We start from the raw sequence: 20,053 nt of genomic DNA, 5'->3' as shown, positions 1-20,053 counted from the left end.
AAAACCCCAGGAAATCTCTCGCAAATGTACTTGTTATCTCTGCATTCAAATTCCGCAGGCTACTTACCTTGCTTCATGGTATTTGAATGTTTTTGATTCGGAAACATACAAAATGAAAACACACATTATGCAGATTAAAGACGGTCTGGAATCCCTTAGAATTTAAATCTAAAATGTATTCTAAAACGGATCTGCAAGTCACAGTTTAGGGCTAGGAAATAGAAAGAGAGGAAGAAAACCAGAAAGGATGAAAACCACTAGAGACCTACCCAAACCTGCACTTTTAAAATCCTTTTTAGCAAGTCAAATACATGAAGGCACAACAGGCTTCAAAATATTCATAAAACGTACGTTTTTAAACACAAAATGTAATCTACTTTGACCCAAGAATAAGTAGACTTGGGTCTGGGAGGTAGCTCTTTATTCAATCAGATGACTGTTCTTGAATTCCAGCAAGGGGCAGAGGCCAGGGTTTTACCCAGAGGTGCAGTGGAGACACGTTCTAGGCACAAGGGCAAAAGCACTTGTTTCTTCTTTAAGACAGAAAATGCATGACTGACCCTAATACCTGACTGACAGCTGATTCAAACACACTTACCTTACCCATATTTCTAGGTGGAGTGGCCCAGGGAAACTCCTTTATTAAACTTAGCCCCTTGGGCATTCTAACATTTTAATTCACTGATTATTAAAAATTAAACCTCTAAGGCTAAATAAGACACCTGCAGGATTTGAGGAGACTGACTTACTGTAGGAGATTAAGGACGCCTTCTCTTTACATCGGAGGTGCGTAGTGAGTGTGCACTTCTGTAACAACCCACATCTCTGCCGAGCAGCACTTAAAGTCAGTTCGTGCATCTGTACTTGCTTCTCAGGGCTATCGCTTCATGCCTGCAGCCAGAAGGACCTCATAAACCCATATAATACATTTTTATTGCATTGCCATGTCGTGCTGTTAAGACTGTTCCTTATAGAAATTCTGCCTCACCTAGCTTACCTTCTCTTTAGTTTTACTATTTGACACCAGCCGACTAAAAGGGGGGGGGGGGTTCAGTCCCCCTGTAATCATGTCAACCCAAAGCTAACTAATCAGAAAACGATTATTTTCTTTTCCCCAGATTTATAGAGTTTTTTAAAAAAATGCATTGATTTGTTTTTATAAATAGTTTTCCATTCTGACAATAAATGTTATGCATTCTTATTATGGAAGAATTTGAAAATATATGAAACTGTAAAGAAGAAATAAAGATTATATATAATCTCTCTCCTCAGAGATAACACCATTCATATGATATAAACAAATGTTTGGTCTGAAAGTTTGAGCTGTCAGTGTACTATGAAATACTCAGGCTAGAACACCTAACCCGTTCTACATGTTCTGCCCTCTCTCAAGCTGGGCCTGACTTGCTCAAGGTCACAGAAGATGCAGGTCCAGGAGCAGCTCCTGCCCCAAGCCAGTGCTCTCTCCACAGGGACAAGCAAACACTCCGCTCTCCCAGCTCCTGAGTCAAACCTGACTCACTTCACAGGAGATCTCCTGTGTGTCCCCTCCAGGATTCCCAGTAAGACTCCCCCCTTTCAGATGGGGGACCTCTTACGTTCTCTCTGTAGATTGATGTATTAATATTTTCCCTTTTACAAATTTGTCCTTTTTTAATGAAATGACCTTTTATTTTAAAAAGTATTTTCTCTGATTCTCTTTAGTATAAAGCATAGCTTATGTAAAGACCCTGGAATTAGAACATTCGTGCAAACAATATAAATCCCCAGACTCTACATTTCCTGCCTGTGGACTGGACTGAATGCTTATAAAGAGGGTTAGTTCATTAATTGACGAGAATAAGGAGTGAGTCTCAATTATTTTATCACATAATGAGAAGGTATGTCAGCATTAGTTTTGGTTTGGATTTATTCATTCATTCAGCAAGGAGTTATCACCATCTGTCCAGGGTGGCAAAAAGCTTGGGAAGTCATGCATGTCTCTGACTCACTCCAAAGCAGCATCGAATACCTGAAGTCCGTTCCTGGTCACTGATCAACTATACCAGGAAAAGCCCCTAGGAGAATCTGAAAGTAAAGTTAAAGTGTAAGATTCCTTTTTGACCCACATCCAGCTAAGGGGGAGCCCAACTTCCTTTCTCAAACACTGATGACCTGCCAAGGCTTTTTCTTTTCCCAGCCAGTTTGATGTATTGTCCTACTCATCAGGGTAATGATCCACCTATGAACTAAGAAAACAGGAATAACCTTAAGGTTGAGGATTAGACCGACTTCTGTATTTTGGCTTTTGCTCCTAAACTAGACCCAGAATGACTACTGGGATTCTCAGAGAACATTACTCTAGATATCTGAGGCATTAGGGTTTATACAACATGAATATAGTACATGGGAGAAAATTTAAAACTCTAACAATCCAAATGAGTTTTTCAAATGATTTTTTTTTTGTTTTGTTTTCTATTCATTTTCCTTTGCATAAGAAATTCTGAGGTAATCCTATATTGGAACAGTTAGTAGTCTCCAGTTACATTTAGTATGAAGGTGGAACAGTAATTTTGTAGCTATAATGTATTATTAAGATTAAAATCCTATTCCTGGAAGGAAAAAAAAAAAAAACTCTAACAATCCAAAGAGAAATCGTATGCGTAGCTTTTTTTTCTACGTCAAAAGGAAAAATAATAATAATGCTTACAAGGACAAGCTGCTAATCCCTAAAGCCTCCAAGGAGGGAGGAGAAACCTTTGAAAAAGAAATGAACAATTTCAAAGTGTGGCTTTGAAAACTGAATTAATAAAAATGCCCCCCTTCAAGCCACTATAATAATAAAGGTTTTATTTTTCCAAACTGTGGCCAAAAAAAATCACAAAACAACACACACACACAAAGGAGCACAAAAAACCATAAACTCCCATGGAGGACACTTACAGACGTCACGCTTCAGGTCCTCAGCATCTGTGAGGGAGGACGAAGCTGCAAGTCGAATGTTCTCATTCATTTCCTTTATTAAATTTCTTAATGGTTTTAACTCTGTCCCTCTCTCGCCTTTCCTGGCAACTAGAGGATAAAATCCCTATTGAATGTGGACCCTCCTTCTCCCCTGAACATACACTCCTATTAATTCTGGCCCTGAAAAAAAATGCAATTAGTTATGTTAAGTCCTCAAACTAATGTGTCATTTTCAAACCCTGTGGCCCCTCAGAAGACTGGCCTCATAGAAACACTTGTTCTGTACACAACAGAGAATGTTTCCTTGTTCCCATGGCTGCGGCAGGTTAAAGTGAGCTGTTTATGTTCACGTAAACACACTGGAGTTAGAACATTCGTGGAAACCCCAGAATCTACCTGGCCTACCTCTGGATTGGAATGAATGCTTATAAGCAGAGGAGTGGAGGTAAACTGTTAGGAGTCAAAGGACTGAAAATCAGTTTTCCTCCTCAGGGATTTGTTGTGCCCTCATCTTCTCTCCCAGATAGAGTCCACAAAAGGCAAAATGCCCAAACTGCTCATAAACGTAGATGCGGAAATTTCCTCAGGTGCTAAGGGAGTCACCGAACTGTAAGTCTGAGGGTTTCCAATGAAGCATCTCTCAGCTTCACACCACTCACTTTAATTCTGGAGACAGATAAGCCTAATCATACCACATAATGGGAGATGAGAGGTGAGAATAAATCTTCTGGCCTTTGAACAACAACAACAACAAAAAGCTTGGATTTTTAAGGTTTAAATATCCTGAGTCATGAGGAGATTCTTAAATAAAGCTCAACCCTCCAGAAAATGTTCTACCTGCCAGGGATCTGGGGGCTAATGAAAGGACCTCTTGGCCTTTCGAATGGCTGTGAATTCCCAACAATGATTTTGCCTTTGCATTAAGGCATGGTGATTTCAAAAGAATAACACTGTCCCCTGCCCAGAATCTCAGCAAAGGCAGCTCTCAAGGGATTGATTGATTGATTCTCTCACTCATTCACTCATTCATTTATGGACTCAAACACTTATTCAGCAGATCTATTAAGCACGTACTCTGTGCTAGAGAAATAGCTGAGGCTACAATAGTGGACAAGGAAGACATTGTCTATGCCAAGAGGAAAGGCTGAATTGGCAATTTTTGATGCTGCACATTTTTTGGGTGCAAAGAATCTGAAAGTCAAAGGCAGATTAGCATAAACAAAGTTGTCAAAGGTCTTGCCTATTCTAGTATTAAATTATTTTCCCCATTGCTTCCTTGTACCCCCTCATCAGGAGCTAAGATCTAAACATATGACAAGATGCTTCCACAGAATTCTAGAACTTTCTCTGTACTAGACCTCTCCCAAATTCTGTTTACTGTATTGCTGTAGTAGATTTATCTTTCTGCTTTATTATTTAGGCTGGCACTGGCTCACTTGTTAGGTGTATTTGCTAAAACAAGATCAATGTGTGGAGAGAAGCTTTCCCAAGAAACATAAAAATGGTAGACTTCAGGTATAGTCTAACAAGTATGTCCAGGGAATCCCTACAGAAATGATATACCTGGCAAGGCAATTTTACCCAAGAACTTGAGATCACCTTCACGTTGGAAAAGAGAGAACAATTTTTAGTTGTTAAGGACCAAAATATGTCTTTCTTGTCTATAGTAGAAAAGACACGTTTTTGAAAAGTAACATTTCATGCCTGCTCTGATTGAAAAAAAATTTTTTTCACTGTTGCCACCTAGTGGACAAAGGTGATTACTTTCGATGGCACCTAGGAACATGTCTTAGTATGACCACAGGATGGCAGCACACAACCAAGTTTTCAAAGAGCCAGGCTCAGGGGAAAAATTAAGGTTTTCTCCTCAAAAGAGAATGTTCCAACAGAAGAGGGTGGGTAGGAAGTAACAGTACAAAATAAGCACTCCATTCTCTTTTCCTAAATACAAATGGAATTCCAAGTCTTAAGATCATTAGTGTTTCACAAACCAGTTCATTTATTACATTAGGGAAGACTTCCTAAAATTTACCTGGTAAGCTAGTTTGTTTTTTAAAGATACTTTAAACAAATGTGTATTTTTATCTGACTTTTTATGAGATTTTCTTCATAGAGTGTAACATTTGAGCAATGTTTTTAAATTCTTCTTTTAATGAAGTCTGATTGATTAGCAGGGGAGTGTCTGTTCCCTAAGATACCCGTTCAGAGCATACAGACTCTTACCCAGGCTTGTGCCAGCGACGGGTGGACCCACTGCTAGTTTTGTTCTGACCAAAATGCTGCCTAGTCAGTCTGCTTCCCTGTCACTTCAGTGTGCTAGCATCCTGTTTCATTCATCCATACTGCTTTTAATTTTATTCTTTGATACCATCATGGCTTACTTTTAAGATCTATTTTTCCCTTTTTCCACTAAACTTTCATTGACAGTCCTCTCTAGAAGGGATGTTACCATAAACCTGACAATATAGTATGATGTATATTATACATATGATGAGTAGTATGATGATTTATCTAATTGATAGAATAAATTTATAAGAAGCATTTAATTGAGATTATTTTATGGTTGATGAAGCTGAGGCAAAGAGAAGTTAAGTGATACCTTCTAGCTTAAGCAGAGCTATTATTGGTTTTCCTGCTTGCCCAGGTTCCTGAACAATTGCTTGGAATTATTCCATGAGACCAGGAATGAAGCAGCAGAAACTACGTGTTCTTTACATGGAGATGGTCCCCTTGGGAATCTAAGCCCTTTTGGGTGAAGAGCATCACTCTGACTGAGAGGTCCTTGTAAATTCTAAAGAGTGATCAACCAAAGAAAGAAGGGAAAGTTGCACTTTGCACAAGAGCAGAACCAAACTTTCCCCAGTCGATATTGAATAATTTCAATGTCTCAGTGATGACCCTAGAGTTATACAGGCTGTACTCACACAGCCTTGCTTTCTTAAAAATTCCAGAGGGGTAATGGGAATCATGGACAGAGCTCTGGCTGGAGAGCTGGGGGCCCTGAATTTCAGTCTCAGCTCTGCCTCTCGCTTTCTGTGTGACCTCAGGGAAATTGATTAGCCTCTCTGGGCCTCAGTTTCCTTAGATTATAATGAGCACATTATCTACAGTGCCTTTTTAAAGAATTTTTAAGGAAATATATTGATTTCAAAGAAAAGTTGTGAGAACAAGTATTATGAAGGAAAATAGATGCCTGTGTATTTTATACACAATTGAAATGTTTGTGATCCGACGATCAGTGTGGTCAAGAAGTGGAGACTGGCGTTTTATATCTTGGTAGAATCTGGCTTCACTTCCCAGGTGAGCTTGAAATCAGTTGCTGGCTTCTGCTAGGAGAGGAGCAGAATTCTTGCTCCAAGTTTCTGTCCGTAATGGACTAGCTCTTCACGGGCAGATGGGCAGGTGCCAGTGACTTTGAGCATCTTCAGAAGTGCATCTGGAGGACCACCAGCAATCATGGTGTAAAAGAACATTCACAGTGGCTCCCCACCCCGCCCTCCCCACATCTGACTAGTTTAGGGGAATTGTCCCTACACCTAGACACAGCTTGCACTGTGAACAGCCTGGCTGACACTAGTTTTGCTAATGCTGAATTGTAGACAAACATTTTCAAGACTTCAGACACTAGGATAGTTGTGCCTTTCTTATAATCATCTTAAGAATGCTAGAAAACATGCTGTTTGAGAGTTTCTCCTTGTGATCTCCTTTGGATGGGCAAATGGAAAATCTCTGAGGAAGGGGATTAGTAAATCGCACTGAACCTCAGAAACTTTGCAGACTTGATACTGAAGATCTGACCCCTTTGGCTGAATCAGAATAAAGTTTAGCTACTCAGATCCTCTGTTGTCTTAACAGAGTCTCAGATCCTCTGTTAGGTGAATGCTTGGCATATCTTTATTTTTTCTCATTACTTCAGTGATTCTGGATCCTCGCTTTTAGCCCGTGATGTGCTCAGGTGCCTTCATGCATTGGCTGTGCTACAAAGGGAACAGTAACAGACACAGCCCCTGCTTCCATGGAACTCACAGGCCAGGAGTGAAGATAAGCATTAATCAAAACCTCAGATAAACGCATTTGAAATTAAAATGGAGATGAGTGTTACGAAGGAGGACAGGGTTTATATTAAAGGGACTTAACTGTACCAGGGAGACTAAGGAAGGCTTCTCTGTGGAATTTATAACGAATGTCGAAGGACGAGTGGGATCCCTAGTAGAGATGTCACTAGGCCACAGGCCTCCCGACAGAGAAGAGTGGCAGCGTGGAGCGCCAGGTAGGATTGCTGGCTGGAATGCAGCGATGATCAGCACTGGGGGGGGGGGGGAGGTGAAAGGGCAGAGCCACGGATGCCGAGCCGCATGCTGCTCTTTATCCCGGAAGCCGCAAGAAAGCATAAGCAAGTTTCAAGCAGGACAGTGAGATGACTGGATGTCTGGATCAGAAGGCTCTCTCTGGCTTCAGAGGTCACTCTACTTCCTAAGTGCAAACATGTTATTCAGGGATGCAAGGCTACATCCTGATCTTCCAAGAGAAGAAAACCCATTTCCGACAGCCATGCTTTGGGCTCCTGTAGCAGATGAATCATTCAGTTGGCTCTGAGATTCAAAGTATCCTCTGGAAATTTTCCATACTTACTCCTAAAGATCTGAGAGCACTGTGGTTTAATTAATAAGGACACTTGAAAGAGAGTCTAGGCTATTGACCTATGGAAGCTCTTCCAACCCTGAGATTTTTTTACCCATAAACAATTATTTATTGAATACATACTGCATACCAGGCTCTAATCTAGGCACCAGGGATGCAAGAGTTGACAAAACATGAACTGTTGTGCCCTCATGGCGAGTATGTTCTAATGATGGAGAGAAACGCTGAACAAGCAAGTAAGTATGTGTATAACATGATGCTAAGTAGTGGTCAATGCTATTAATATTAATATCAGGGGAAAAGAATAGAAAGTAACAGGGGAGACCATTTTTGATAAGGTGATCGGAGAAATCCTTCCTGAGTTGACATTTCAGCAGAAATCTGAGTGACATAGACCGAGTAGGCGGTGCAGAGATCTGGGGGAGGCACATTCCCAGCAGGTGAAACAGTGAGTGCAAAGGCTTTCAAGTTGGACTGTAGGTTAGAAGAAAAGGAAGAAAGGAAAAGGAAGAGAGCCAATTGGCTTGAGTAGAGCAAACACGGACAGTTGGGAGAATGGGGTTGGTGGGGGCCAGACATCCTATCTTTACATTAAATTGCAGTCAGGAGTACTTTTACATGTCGTACTCGGAGTTCTTGAATCTGTCTGCACACATAACAAGTCACATCAAGTATTGGTATTTGCACATTGTTTTTTTGCCACCTCCAACTGCACAACATTTGTTCCAACAAAACAACCTCCTTCCATGTGCCTTTCTTTCAACCTCTACTGATACGTGTTCCTCTTAGAGCGTCCTTGCCGCCTTTCTGCTCATGCTCCTTTCCGTGGAGAGTACCGGGCTACCTTTGTGCTTGTTCTCAACTGATAAAGGATTTTTTACCTGTTTTGTTTTGCTAAATGTTTCCTTTTTAGAAATTGGCACCACCGTGCACTTCAAGCAAAAAGGTATGATTCTTATTTCTGATTATGTTATGTATGTTAACATTAAGGTTTCACAGCAATATATCGAGGGCTAATACCATTGAGTTTATTTCATATCAATAATTTGTGGTAATAATTTCCATAACACATTGCCACTCTTTTTCCCAAATTGTGAACTTTCTCATTCACAAAAAGCCCCTGATCCAACCCATGACCCCTGTATTGCTTTTGACAGTTATTCTTGAATCTCCAGAACTGAGCAAGTTATACCCTCCTCCCAATTTCCTTTTCTTTTTTTTTTTTTTTTTGAGGTATATATGAATTTTTTATTGTTAATGGGGGAGATGAGACAGGTTTAGTAGTGATTTAAATAAGGTATATCATTTTTTTTTAAAAAGTTCCTAGATAATTGTGATGTTTAGCTATGTCTGACTCATGGACTCAGTGATTTAAAACATGTGCACATGCTCCTCTCACCCACAAACATCTACACACAACAAAGCACTATACATATGTGCATATATAGATGCATAAATTGAGATACAATAGAGTAAGAAATAATATATTAAGGATGGTTAAAAAATTGATTATGAGCTCTGTTCTACCAGGGCACTGCTGCTCTGACAGCCATACAAACATGATGCAAGGGACAGCCTATGCAAGTGCTCTGGACTGCAACCGAGGGCCATCCTGGTACCTGTCGCCTCCCACTTTTCTTATCTTAAGTGTTCTTGGTTAATTCTTGTAGAGCTGACTTTTGGAAATGTTTGCCGCCTGATGACAGGGCTCTTAGAAGGAACACAGCGTCCACTTTGCCATCCTTGTTGGCTATTCAGATAGATATGTTACTGAAGGAAACAGAGCAGGGTCTCCTCAAATGAAGCACTTGAACATTTACTATTCCCTCCTGCCTCAGCATCCCCCCAGGTCTTCCTGTCACTTCACCCTGCTACACTCCACCCGGGCTGCTGGAAATTGTCTTTTTGTGCCCTCCACTGCCCCCACGTACCTCCCTCAGCCACGTGGCACATAATTCACATTCTTGCCCCTACAAAGACAGTGCAACCAGGTCAAAGCTTCACGAAATGGACTCTAAGATTCAAGCAGTTACCCAACCTGAGGTGCCATCTTATAAGTCCAACAGAAGTTCCTAACCGTGTCTGTCCCCAGACCAGAGTCACAGAATAATCTGCCTGGCAGACACCACTTTCCTTAAATCCTAGTGGCCACCCACTTGGATTGGTGATTGTCTCATATGAAGATGTCTTCTTCCCTGAGTCTCAAATGGGACGAGACTACCAAGGTCATTCTCAGTAGTGAAAACTGTTCTTGTGGTACGTAGACCCTACCAGCCACAGCGATTGTGGACACTCTGTTGGTTACTCCCAGGAAAGGGCCAGTACCTTGTTCACAATCAGCGCTAGCAAGTCCTCACAGAAGGCGGCTGGAAAGAGGTAACCAGAAATGTATGCATAGGAACAAAATTATTGAGAGGAAGAAGTATAAACTACTGCCCTCTTCAACCTTTCTTCTCCCTTCAAAGCCATGATTATCAATTATATTTGCATCTTAAGTAGCTAGGGTTTGTAGAACATGATACCTCACAGCTCTGGTGTGTAAGGAAAAATAGGCTATAGGATTTTTTTTTCAAAGACCAATGAGAAACATTCCTAGTGTTGCCCACAGGAATTCCAAGAAATGACCTAAAAATCTCAGAATTTTGCATTTCAAAATATTGGATGCTGTTTTGATGGAAAACATGTGATAATTCCAATTTTACTGTGAGAATACTTTAGCCTTACCCAAGACTCACTTTATAGAAGGGGGAGATAATGCATAAAGATTATGTAGGAGGAACCCAGATTTAACTCTAAGACACATTACTCAAAGAAAACATCAATATATCCTCCTTTCCAGTCGGCTCCAGTCTGGAGATTATAGGCTCTTACTCCCAGTTGATTCACCCAGAGGAAGCTGTGCTGGTGGAAAATGGACAGCAGGTGGCGCCAAAGTCAGTCTTTTCCCCTTGAAACATGGCTCCCGGCACTCGGGCCTCAGTCTGCACATCTAGATAAGAGCTTGAGAGACAGTTAGGAGATTTTTTTCTCCTTTGCTTGACAACTGTTTTGTATATTGTTTATGATTTTGTTTTATTTTTAGTTACTTGGTCAACCTTTAATAACTCTAAGAAGAATTCAAACTTAAACTCAACTCATCTGGCCTTTCTTCTTTTCTTGTATGGCTGAACTATGTACAGGAATAAAATTACGAATGGGCTGGATTTTTTTAGTGGCTGGAAGAAATGCCCAGGCGTCACTGAGGGTGTGATTATTTTGAATAAATCTAGTCCCAAATCCCAGAAAAGAGCCCAAAACACTCAGGAGAAGCAACAGAAATGTGTTGGCCAGATTTGAATCACAAAGTGTCTCCCCGCACACGCTCTCTAAAGGAGGTGTTGAAAAATCACCTTGTCCTTTTTTGGAGATTTTACTCACGACAAATCAATTGGCTTAGCGTCCCGCATCAGATTTGAAGTGTAAAGACGTGCCCCCAAATTCTCAGATTTTGAAATTTCAGGATGTTTTATCAACCTTACCCTTAATCGCAAATTCCCTTTTATAAGCATTGGCAGAGCAAAGTCAGTCCAGCGTTCACATGGATACAGAGTCTCAGCTGTCATCCCGTCCTGGGGTTCAGAACCTGGACCTGGTGTGGTAATTCAAGATTCCCAATCCTGCTGCGGCTAAATTTTGCACCCTCAGGTCAAACATTAAAAGCCTTGACCCCGTTCGCAAACCAATGTCTTTGATTCAGGGGTATTTCATGCCCTTCTGTAATCCAGACTTCTATAGTTAATAATAATAATGACAATGTTACCACTTATTGAACCTTTACTAGATAAACACACATACCCACATATAGGATGTGGCTAAAATCCAGGATATGACTTTTGTCTGTTATATGAAAAGCATGTAGCAATTTTTGAACTGTGGATCTATTTGCCCATTGATTCTTAAGGCTGATTTATGTTTGCAGACTCTTGCTTTCATTCTATCTGTCAGTATATAAAGCACTTGCTGAGTGTGGCCATCTGGTGTGGGAAATAAGATTTATCATTTGCATTTCCACAAATAAGCAGAAGTTTCATAACTATGAACTAAACCATAATTAATGATTTTGCTGATTATTCTTCCCTGGACTAGCCATTAACCGAAGTAGCCTCCTCTGCACTCATATATATATATATATATATATATATAATTGCATACACACTTGTGTTGATTCCCCAGCTATCAGCCATTTATCTTTGTATTTTTTCAAGCCTATTTATTTACTCCCAAAACCATTTATGAAAAGAACAAGTCATATACACACATCAAAGAGCTATATGAGAGCACTTAATAAATAATAATTGATAGAGATGAAAATAGCTTTAACAGATCCACTAAATACATTTCAAATATGTAATAATAATTCTATTAAAAATAAAATGAAAGATTATTAACAGTCATACTGGGATTCCCTATATATATAACATAGACTAGCATGTGAAAGTGACAGTTAATTCTCAATTGTGTACATCAAAAGACCTATAACGTATGTATATCATATGTGTAAATATGAATATGCATATAAAAGATATTTATCTGCATATATGTATGTACATACATCAGCAAGAACGTTATATGTGAACATATATATCTAGGTTCATATATGCATAGATCATATTTTTCAATGATGGAGTTTTTGTTTTTTCAAATACTACCCTTCAAATAAAATGATAAGACTAGACTTTTCAGATTCCGCCAGGTACCACTCAACTCCAAGATGTCTGAAAGATAATCTGGCCTGTCCCAGCACTAAAAATGAGATTAAGGAAATAGGCAGAACTGACTCCTTCTGAAAACCTTCTGCTTCACAGTATCCCTGGGGCGAAACAAAAATCAGTCTTGCTTAACCCTTCAATGTGTGTGCAGTCTTTCTCTGTTTCAGAAGTGTCACGGACACACCAATCCAAACAAACGTGCCAAAGAGCTCATGACATCTAAAGCGTCTAGAGGAACTAAGACCACAGGGAAACACGCTGCCGCCAGGCCGGAAGCCCGGGGACGTTGCCATTAAAAGCTTAACGTTCCCCAAAAGCCAAAAAGGCTTAGGAAGAACACTGAGCTAAGACTCAGGACACCTGGATTCCGGTGCCTGGTCAATAATTACTAATCAGGTGCTTTATGCAGGATGCATGATCTTCCTGAACCTTAATTCCTCTAGATAAGCATGAACCTGAGGGCAGCTACAGTGCCTTGTATTAATATGGTTCTGCAGCCATTCAGAAAATTAAGGAATTGATTGAATATTTAAATTACTTATTCTGTGTTTCCCTAGCTTTGCATATAATAAAGCTCATTTTATATCATAACTCTGCTATTCAAACTCTGTATATATTCATATTTTTATATTAAGTCATATTTTTTAATATTCTCAACAAGACAATCTAGTAAAGAAATCTTCTGCTGAAAATCATTTTTTCAAAGATAATGGATGGCTTCCTGTCATTTTGTTTGTCCTGGCTACTGTTTTAAACCCAGATTTCATTTGCCGAATGTTTGACAGGAGACTCACCAGCACCCCTTCCCGGTGTAGCCTCACCTCATGCAGTGCGGACAGGCAAAGGCCCGGCACCAGCCACTGGGGTGAGCCCCAGCCCCTCTGCTTACTGGCTGTGTGCACTCATGAGACGGGCTTAACCTTGCTGTGCCCCCTCATCTCACTAGGAAACAGGGTTCATTCAGTACCTGCCTCATAGCATGGTCATGTGCTTCTATCTGTGAAGCATTTGTAACAGTACTTGTAGTAAGTGCTGTGTAATTATTTCTTGGTTGTGTTTGGTTGTGGCTGTTCCTCTTATTATGTATATGAAACAGAGATTAGGAGAACATTCTTGAATTCAGCATTTTCTCTGTTATTTTACCTCTGACCTGGTATGTTGGTAGACAATTTTGGAAACATTCACATACCAGAGGATGATTCCACTGCACTTGAAAACCATCATAGGTTTAAACACACACACATGCACACACACACACTCACACATACATTGATTTCCATATGTGCCCTCAAAACTTCAAAGTGACCCATAATTATTGTCACACTAATTTCTTTCTTGAATGTCATTGTCTAAGCATACAGTCTTAAATCCAAAAGTCTTTGTTGTGAAAAATACTAATATCTTCTTGTAATGGATCTAAACAAACAGAACTATACAAAAGGAGACAACAGAACAAGCAAAGCATAGGAAACAAGCTCTTCCCTCCTACGTCTTCTGCCTCAATTCTCCTCTTTCCGTTGGCACACAAATCTCTTCTCCACTTTCCTCTCCATTCCCACACCCACATCCCACAAATTGTGCCCACGCTGGGAAAACCCAGGTAGTGGGAAACCCACAGCTGGCCCCTCCAGGATGAACTCTGGCCAAGCCCAAGTCTCAGTCCTGCTTCTGGTTGGGACCTGCCTCACTGGGTTGGCTGTTTTGTTTTTGTGGTTATTGTCGTCTTTGATTTTTATTTTTAAAGCATCGAATGAAGAGTTTGGACCAGATGACCCCCTGCTGCTTCTTGAGACCCCGCAATGAGTTGACTTATTTTCTGCCTTGCAGCTAAGGTGCCACCCAGCCATAAATGTTACTTTGAAACAATTCTTCTCTCCATTAACAAATGAATAACTACTGACTCCCCCCTGAGAAATGAGAGTCACAGACTGGCTCCATGTTTTATCAATGGAGATGCTGTGATGAATCAGCTGGAGGAGCCCGTGTCTGGCTGCTGAAGGACCCTCACCAGTGCTTGGAATTTTAACCAGAGCCAGCATGGCCCCGCTGTGTGGAGCCACCACAGGAGAAGGCTGGATGAAGAGGAGGCTGCCACATCATGACACACCTCAGTGACAGCCAGCTTTAGGGCCATCTTCGGCGAAAGCATTTTGTATTTGGAAGTGTTTCAACCAAAGATACCCCTTAAGATCCTTATAGCTCAAAGAGAAGGATTTCAAAAAGATCGTGAGCCCTTCTTGGGCTGTGCATAAGTGCCCTGACATTGAGATGCTGGTACCTGGCCCAGTCTTCCCTCTGCACTGTCAGCTGTAACACAGAGTGGGCTGGATGTAACTATTCTCTTTTCTCTCTCTCTCTCTTTTGCACTGCAGGACCTGGGTCGGTGAGAGGAATCAACGGATCCATCAGTCTGGCCGTACCACTGTGGCTGCTGGCAGCATCTCTGCTCTGCCTTCTCAGCAAATGTTAATAGAATAAAAATTTAAAAATAATTAAAAACACACACACACAAAAATGCGTCACACAGGATACAGAGAGAGCGAGATGGGGGGAGACTGTTTATTTCACAACTTTGTGTGTTTGTAAATGAAGGGGGAAATAAGAAAACAAAGGAGAAAAAACAGCATTTAAAACGATTTCACAGTCCATCAATAAAAATTGGAGTATAATTCAGGGTGGGAAAAGTTCTCCCAGGGTATGTGTGTATCTAAGCAAATGTACACTGTATACAGACGCCATCGTGGTAAGGAGATCCCAGCGTTGTAAAAATAAGAAGCACCAGATGGATATGAACCCCCTACACACACACTTACTCCTTCCTTCATCCTTTTTCATCCGTGGGGAAAGAAAAAATAAGGTCTTGCCTTTGGTGTTTGTATTTCCATCCTCATTTTATTGTTTTTTATTTGAGCTGACTCGTAGCCATTCAGACCATCTTTGGGATCCATGCTGGAGTCCTGCGTTGAGCCTTTAGCTGGCTCTCCTGCCTCCACTCTCTCTCCAAGTTCTAAGACCATCTCCTTTCCCTCCAGGGCATTCTATCTCCCGCACAGCTGCCCCGGATAGCCCCTTTTGCCCTCACGGCCCCCCGCCGCTTCCCCTCGCTCCCGCCGCCCCCGGGGCACCAGCCACGCCGCAGATGCCAGGAAGCGTGCGCTTTACCTCTCCCCTCCGCGCGCCGGCCGTCTCTCGCTCTCAGCGTGGGTGTGTGTGCGTGTGCGTGTGAGCGTGTGCGTCTCTCTGTAAAGCATGCCGAGGGAATGGTCCACGTGTACATAGACTCATTGTGCTGTAGATACTGTCCCTCTTTGTGATCTTGAGATGCGGCTGTGCCACGGTGCCGGGGCACGCGGTGGGGCAGGAGGCAAGGAGCAGGGTCCCTCCCCCATCACGGCGCTCACGGGACATCAGCGTGTGTTCAGACCGAGCTGTGCCCCGCCTCCGGGCAGGACCTCATACTCCTCCTAGTCCGGTCATCAGAACCCAGTCCAGAGTCACTCAGATTATCACTGTAAATGAAAGTGCCTACTATTGACGGGGTGAGCAAACAGCAGAAAGGATCAGTGATGTGGATGAGGTGACCTAGGATAGAAGGTTTCTGATTTCACTCTTGTTTCACGAGTCTGAGGGATTCACGTATTTCCTGGCTTTTTGCAGACTTGGTCCTGCTCAGCTGCAGGAATGAGTAGCATGTGTTGAGTAAATTCCCTGAAGCAGGAAGATCTCCAAGCATTAACGTCTAAGGAAAGTGTGATGAGTTGCATGGAGATCACGTGGCTGTTTTGCCCTGTTTTGCCCCCTCCCTGATCTTCAGATAACACTGCATTTGCCCCACAGATTTCCCTGACTAGAGATTTTTTTCCCCCCGATTTCAGATAAAGTACAGTGAGAGTGAGCAAGGCAGAAACACAGGATGCCCGGGTCCCTACTCACGGTATAAATACTGTCAGAGCTCCAGCACAAAGCACTGACCGTAACAAAAAAGAATCCACTCTTTGTGCTCCTTTGCAGACCTCTGTCCTAGTGTTCTAGGCTAATACTTTATTTGGTTGCCCCCATTGTCTCCCTTTTGGTCCACCAGTGGTGTTTACAGCACCACTGTTCATAGTGGTCCATCATTATCCAAGGCCAGGCCACTAGGAACGGCATTATATTCCACCTTTCCTGCTCATTCTAGTCTCCTGAAAAAGAGACAGTGGGGGATACGGTGTTTAAGTTTACAGTCACAAGAGTCATCTTGCCATTAACACTGAAATGTGAGTTCATTCTTAACCAGAAGAGCTGGGAAACTTGTAATAATTTAGGCAAAATTTGTATACATCCCATGAAGCTTGGCATCAGCATGACACCGGAAGGATTTTCTTAGGACACACCTTACAGAGAGTGTTGGCTCTCTGTGTGTAAATATCTTTGTCAGGAAACCAACCATTGCTTTCACTTAGACTATGGGAAGCACTGGAAATGGCTCAGTTCATGAAAGGACAGAGGATTGTTACTGAGATCATCATTGAATGTATTTCAGCAGAGCCAACAGGACCTCACCAAGTCTTAGGGCCTGGACCGTAGCTGTCACGTGATATACAACAGGAAACTTCATAACTGCAAATCAGAAAAGGAAGGGAGAAGGAAGAAAGGGAGGAAAGAAGGAAGGGAGGAGGAAATAGAAAGAAAAGGAGGGAGAAAGAGAGAAAGGAAGGGAGAGAGGAGGAAGAAAGGAAGGAAAATAAATCTGAAATTTACCCTGATACGTTTTATTAACTGAAGGCTCTTTGCAGTGAGTCTCATCTTCGAAGGGAAAGGTCTTGTTGATGAGCAGTACTTTTAAGCTCTTCTAGGGGATTCTGTCATTTGTTTTAAAAGCTTATCACCAGACTTCTCACGATTTTGCAATTTAGACATGAAACTGAAAGGACACATTGGGCTTGAGAGTGGGTAAAAGTATTTGTGGCAGATCCTGGCATAAGACCAAAATTCTTATCCAAGATGGTAGCTACAAAAATATAGAGAAGGTGAGCCACATTCCTATGCAGCATCAATTTATGGACAATCAGGGATTTCTCTAACAGTTTAGGCTTCTTAGTCCAGGAATAAAAGCTTATCATCCTTGGTGATACATATTCCCCATATTTTGAAGAGTCAGCCACAACCTTAAGTGGAAGCTTTAGAGGAGTGCATGCTAATTTAAAGATATATAAAAAGAGAAAAGTAACAGGAGTTAATTCAGTTTAGTGTCAGTTTCAGGAACAGATCCCCATGGCATGTCACAGATTTTAATCATACACCTAGATTTCTTATTGTCTCTAGCACAAGGACAAGGTCTTGGTTTTACCGAAGGAGATTCTCCATTGAAAGGAATGTCTTTGCCATGTCAGCACCATTTGTTCCCTGAGTTTTATTATAATGGTCCATATATTAAACGTAATTAAACACTTATTGAATATTGTGGTGTTTGAATATATTGCTGGTAGGATCTGGGAATTTTGTCCTGTCTCCTGTTTCAGAGGAATTATTGACCCCCAAGAAACTCATAGGTTTGAAAATGTCTTTAAGCCATGTGAAAAGTGGAGGAGAACATTGTTTGGAGAAAGGTCAGGAGAAAGGTAGGAGCCAGAGGACTGACACCAAGAGACTGAACGTGGGACTTCTTGGAATTGAGTTCATCATAGTGCTATAAATCTCTTCAAGAATTTTGCCCATTGATAATCAAAGCTTGAAACCCTGCAGCGAAAAGAACCAACAGGTTGGAAACAATATACTGAGAAGAGTGAAATGCATCAATGAAGCTGAATGGCTAATATATTTAATGTCCTTTGTATGCAAAATGAAATGCCACCATTCACAAAACAAAACCCTTAGACCCGACTTGCAGTTAACTAAAGCAGAAATGACGTTGACCAAGGGCACTTCCTGAAGAATGAAAACTATCCTAGATTTTACAACCACGGACTTACATCCTCTGTGCAATTTTGTTCACCAGAAGGTTTTGCCTTTGTTGGAGGAACAGTCTTACTGGTTTTGAGACATAAAATCCCTCTGCCCTAAAAGAACTAAGGCTTAGGGAAAAGTCCTAGCATTTTCTATGGGGAAGAATTGTCCCATTGACTTTGCCTTCTCTTCCAAGTCAGACAGACATCACCCTTGCCATGAGCATTTTTTTAAACTACATCTTCAGACAATTGGGGCTATTCCTAGAGACCTTGTGAAAGTACTCGTGATTTTCATGTTCTTGGAGGACAGAAACAAAAATCTGTTTCTCCTCCAGAAATGGACTTACCTCCTTTGCACACAAAAACTAAACTCCTTAGCATGAAATTGTTCCTGAGTTGTTACTACTGAGTTATTAGCTGCTTAACCGGTCCAGAGCTGCAGACCCCAGCCCCAGGTTGGTTGTGGTTTGATTGTTTCTATTGGCTTGTCTCCCAGAATTTCCCATTTTGTTTTTGCCAGTCTTGAATTATTTGTGAAAAAATAATATATATGTGTATGTGTTTTTTTAATCTTATCTTTGCAGATGCTATATTTACAATATTGTATGTATTATAAGACAAATCTACAATAATAATTTAAATTTAAAAGGAAGAAAAGTATCAAATTTGGTTTAAAGAAAAGAGCTATGTTTCATTTAGAAAGACGTGGGGCCCCATTTTTTCCACCTTGCTATGAGCTGTTTAAAAGGAATTTGCTGATAGACTATGTCCCATGGGATTAACCATGGCCTTATTTTTCTCTTCAACTTCATAAACTTTTAGCCTGAATTTAGTCTTGGTTCTCAATAACTCTCATTTTTTAAAATAGAAACATAAGTGCAATGCTCTATCTGACCTACAAAAACAATTAATACTTTGAAGTCAAAGATTAAACATACCACAAAAATGGTGAGATAAGACCCTAAGTTAAGAAATACAAATCCAGTTTAGGAAGCCTCCTTCTCTCTTAAGTGTTTAAAATATATCTTCTCCAAAGACTGCATTAGCTCCAGTGATGTACATTTCTCATCATGGCTGGCATAATATCTGTAACCTCACTAAATGCGAAAATGGAGTTTACATTTATGTGCATACAGTGGAAGAGACATAAACTCTTCTCTTTTGCAGGGAGCGATGTTGTCAAATGCCGCCAACTGCTATTTCAAGAAAACATTTGTCTTCACCCAGTAACATACAGGACCATCCCATTGGCCAGAAGGCTGGTGTCAACAGTAGGTGTGGGTTTAACATTTACACCAGCCTAAATGTTAATGGATATTATGGAAAATTTATTTTAAAACCTTGATTTCCTTTCAGCACATTTACATACTGTGTGCTGATTAATAAATTAGGCACCAATCATGTCTAAATCAATGTAAATCAGTAGTTTATGTACATCACATAAACTATGTAAACTTCATTTTTCATGCAGGGACCAAGTTCAGCTAAACCTACGAATCTGAAAAAAAAAAAAAAAAAAAAAGATCAAATAAAAGTAAATAAAAACCAAAGCCTGTTGCAGGTCAGAATGGGAAGCAGTGTGACTAATGGCGCAAACAGGAGGTTGCTTCAGCAAAAGGAAGCCTACCCAGGGGACTGTTAAAGGTTCACATCCTGCTCAAGTCACAGGAGGCCTCCTCTAGGTTCCTTCGGGACCTGACCCCAAAGCAGGGGAAGTGCAGAGACCGAGGGCAGAGTTTTAAGGGCTTGTGTGTGTGTTGCATCCACTCTGAACTGTCTTTTTATTCCTTCTTA

The 20,053-nt window shown here is 41.1% G+C and overlaps 1 protein-coding gene across 2 annotated transcripts in view; it reads left to right on the top strand.

The window, feature by feature from the left end:
• Positions 1–19,780, top strand: part of LSAMP (limbic system associated membrane protein) — a 571,849-nt gene extending 552,069 nt beyond the window's left edge. The window contains exons 8-9 of one of the 2 annotated variants that reach the window (XM_006176532.3): positions 8,498–8,530; positions 14,705–19,780. In XM_006176532.3, coding sequence (XP_006176594.1) covers positions 8,498–8,530; positions 14,705–14,802 — 131 coding nt within the window. In that variant the 3' untranslated portion in view covers positions 14,803–19,780. The remainder of the gene's footprint in view (positions 1–8,497; positions 8,531–14,704) is intronic. The other variant, XM_006176533.3, reaches the window with a different exon arrangement.
• Positions 19,781–20,053: the final 273 nt, after the last annotated feature.

Source organism: Camelus ferus, chromosome 1 (assembly GCF_009834535.1).
Source record: "Camelus ferus isolate YT-003-E chromosome 1, BCGSAC_Cfer_1.0, whole genome shotgun sequence".
In the NCBI taxonomy this organism is placed as follows: domain Eukaryota; kingdom Metazoa; phylum Chordata; class Mammalia; order Artiodactyla; family Camelidae; genus Camelus; species Camelus ferus.
Note: the sequence above shows the minus strand (reverse complement) of the source record. Positions and strands in the feature narration are given on the sequence as shown.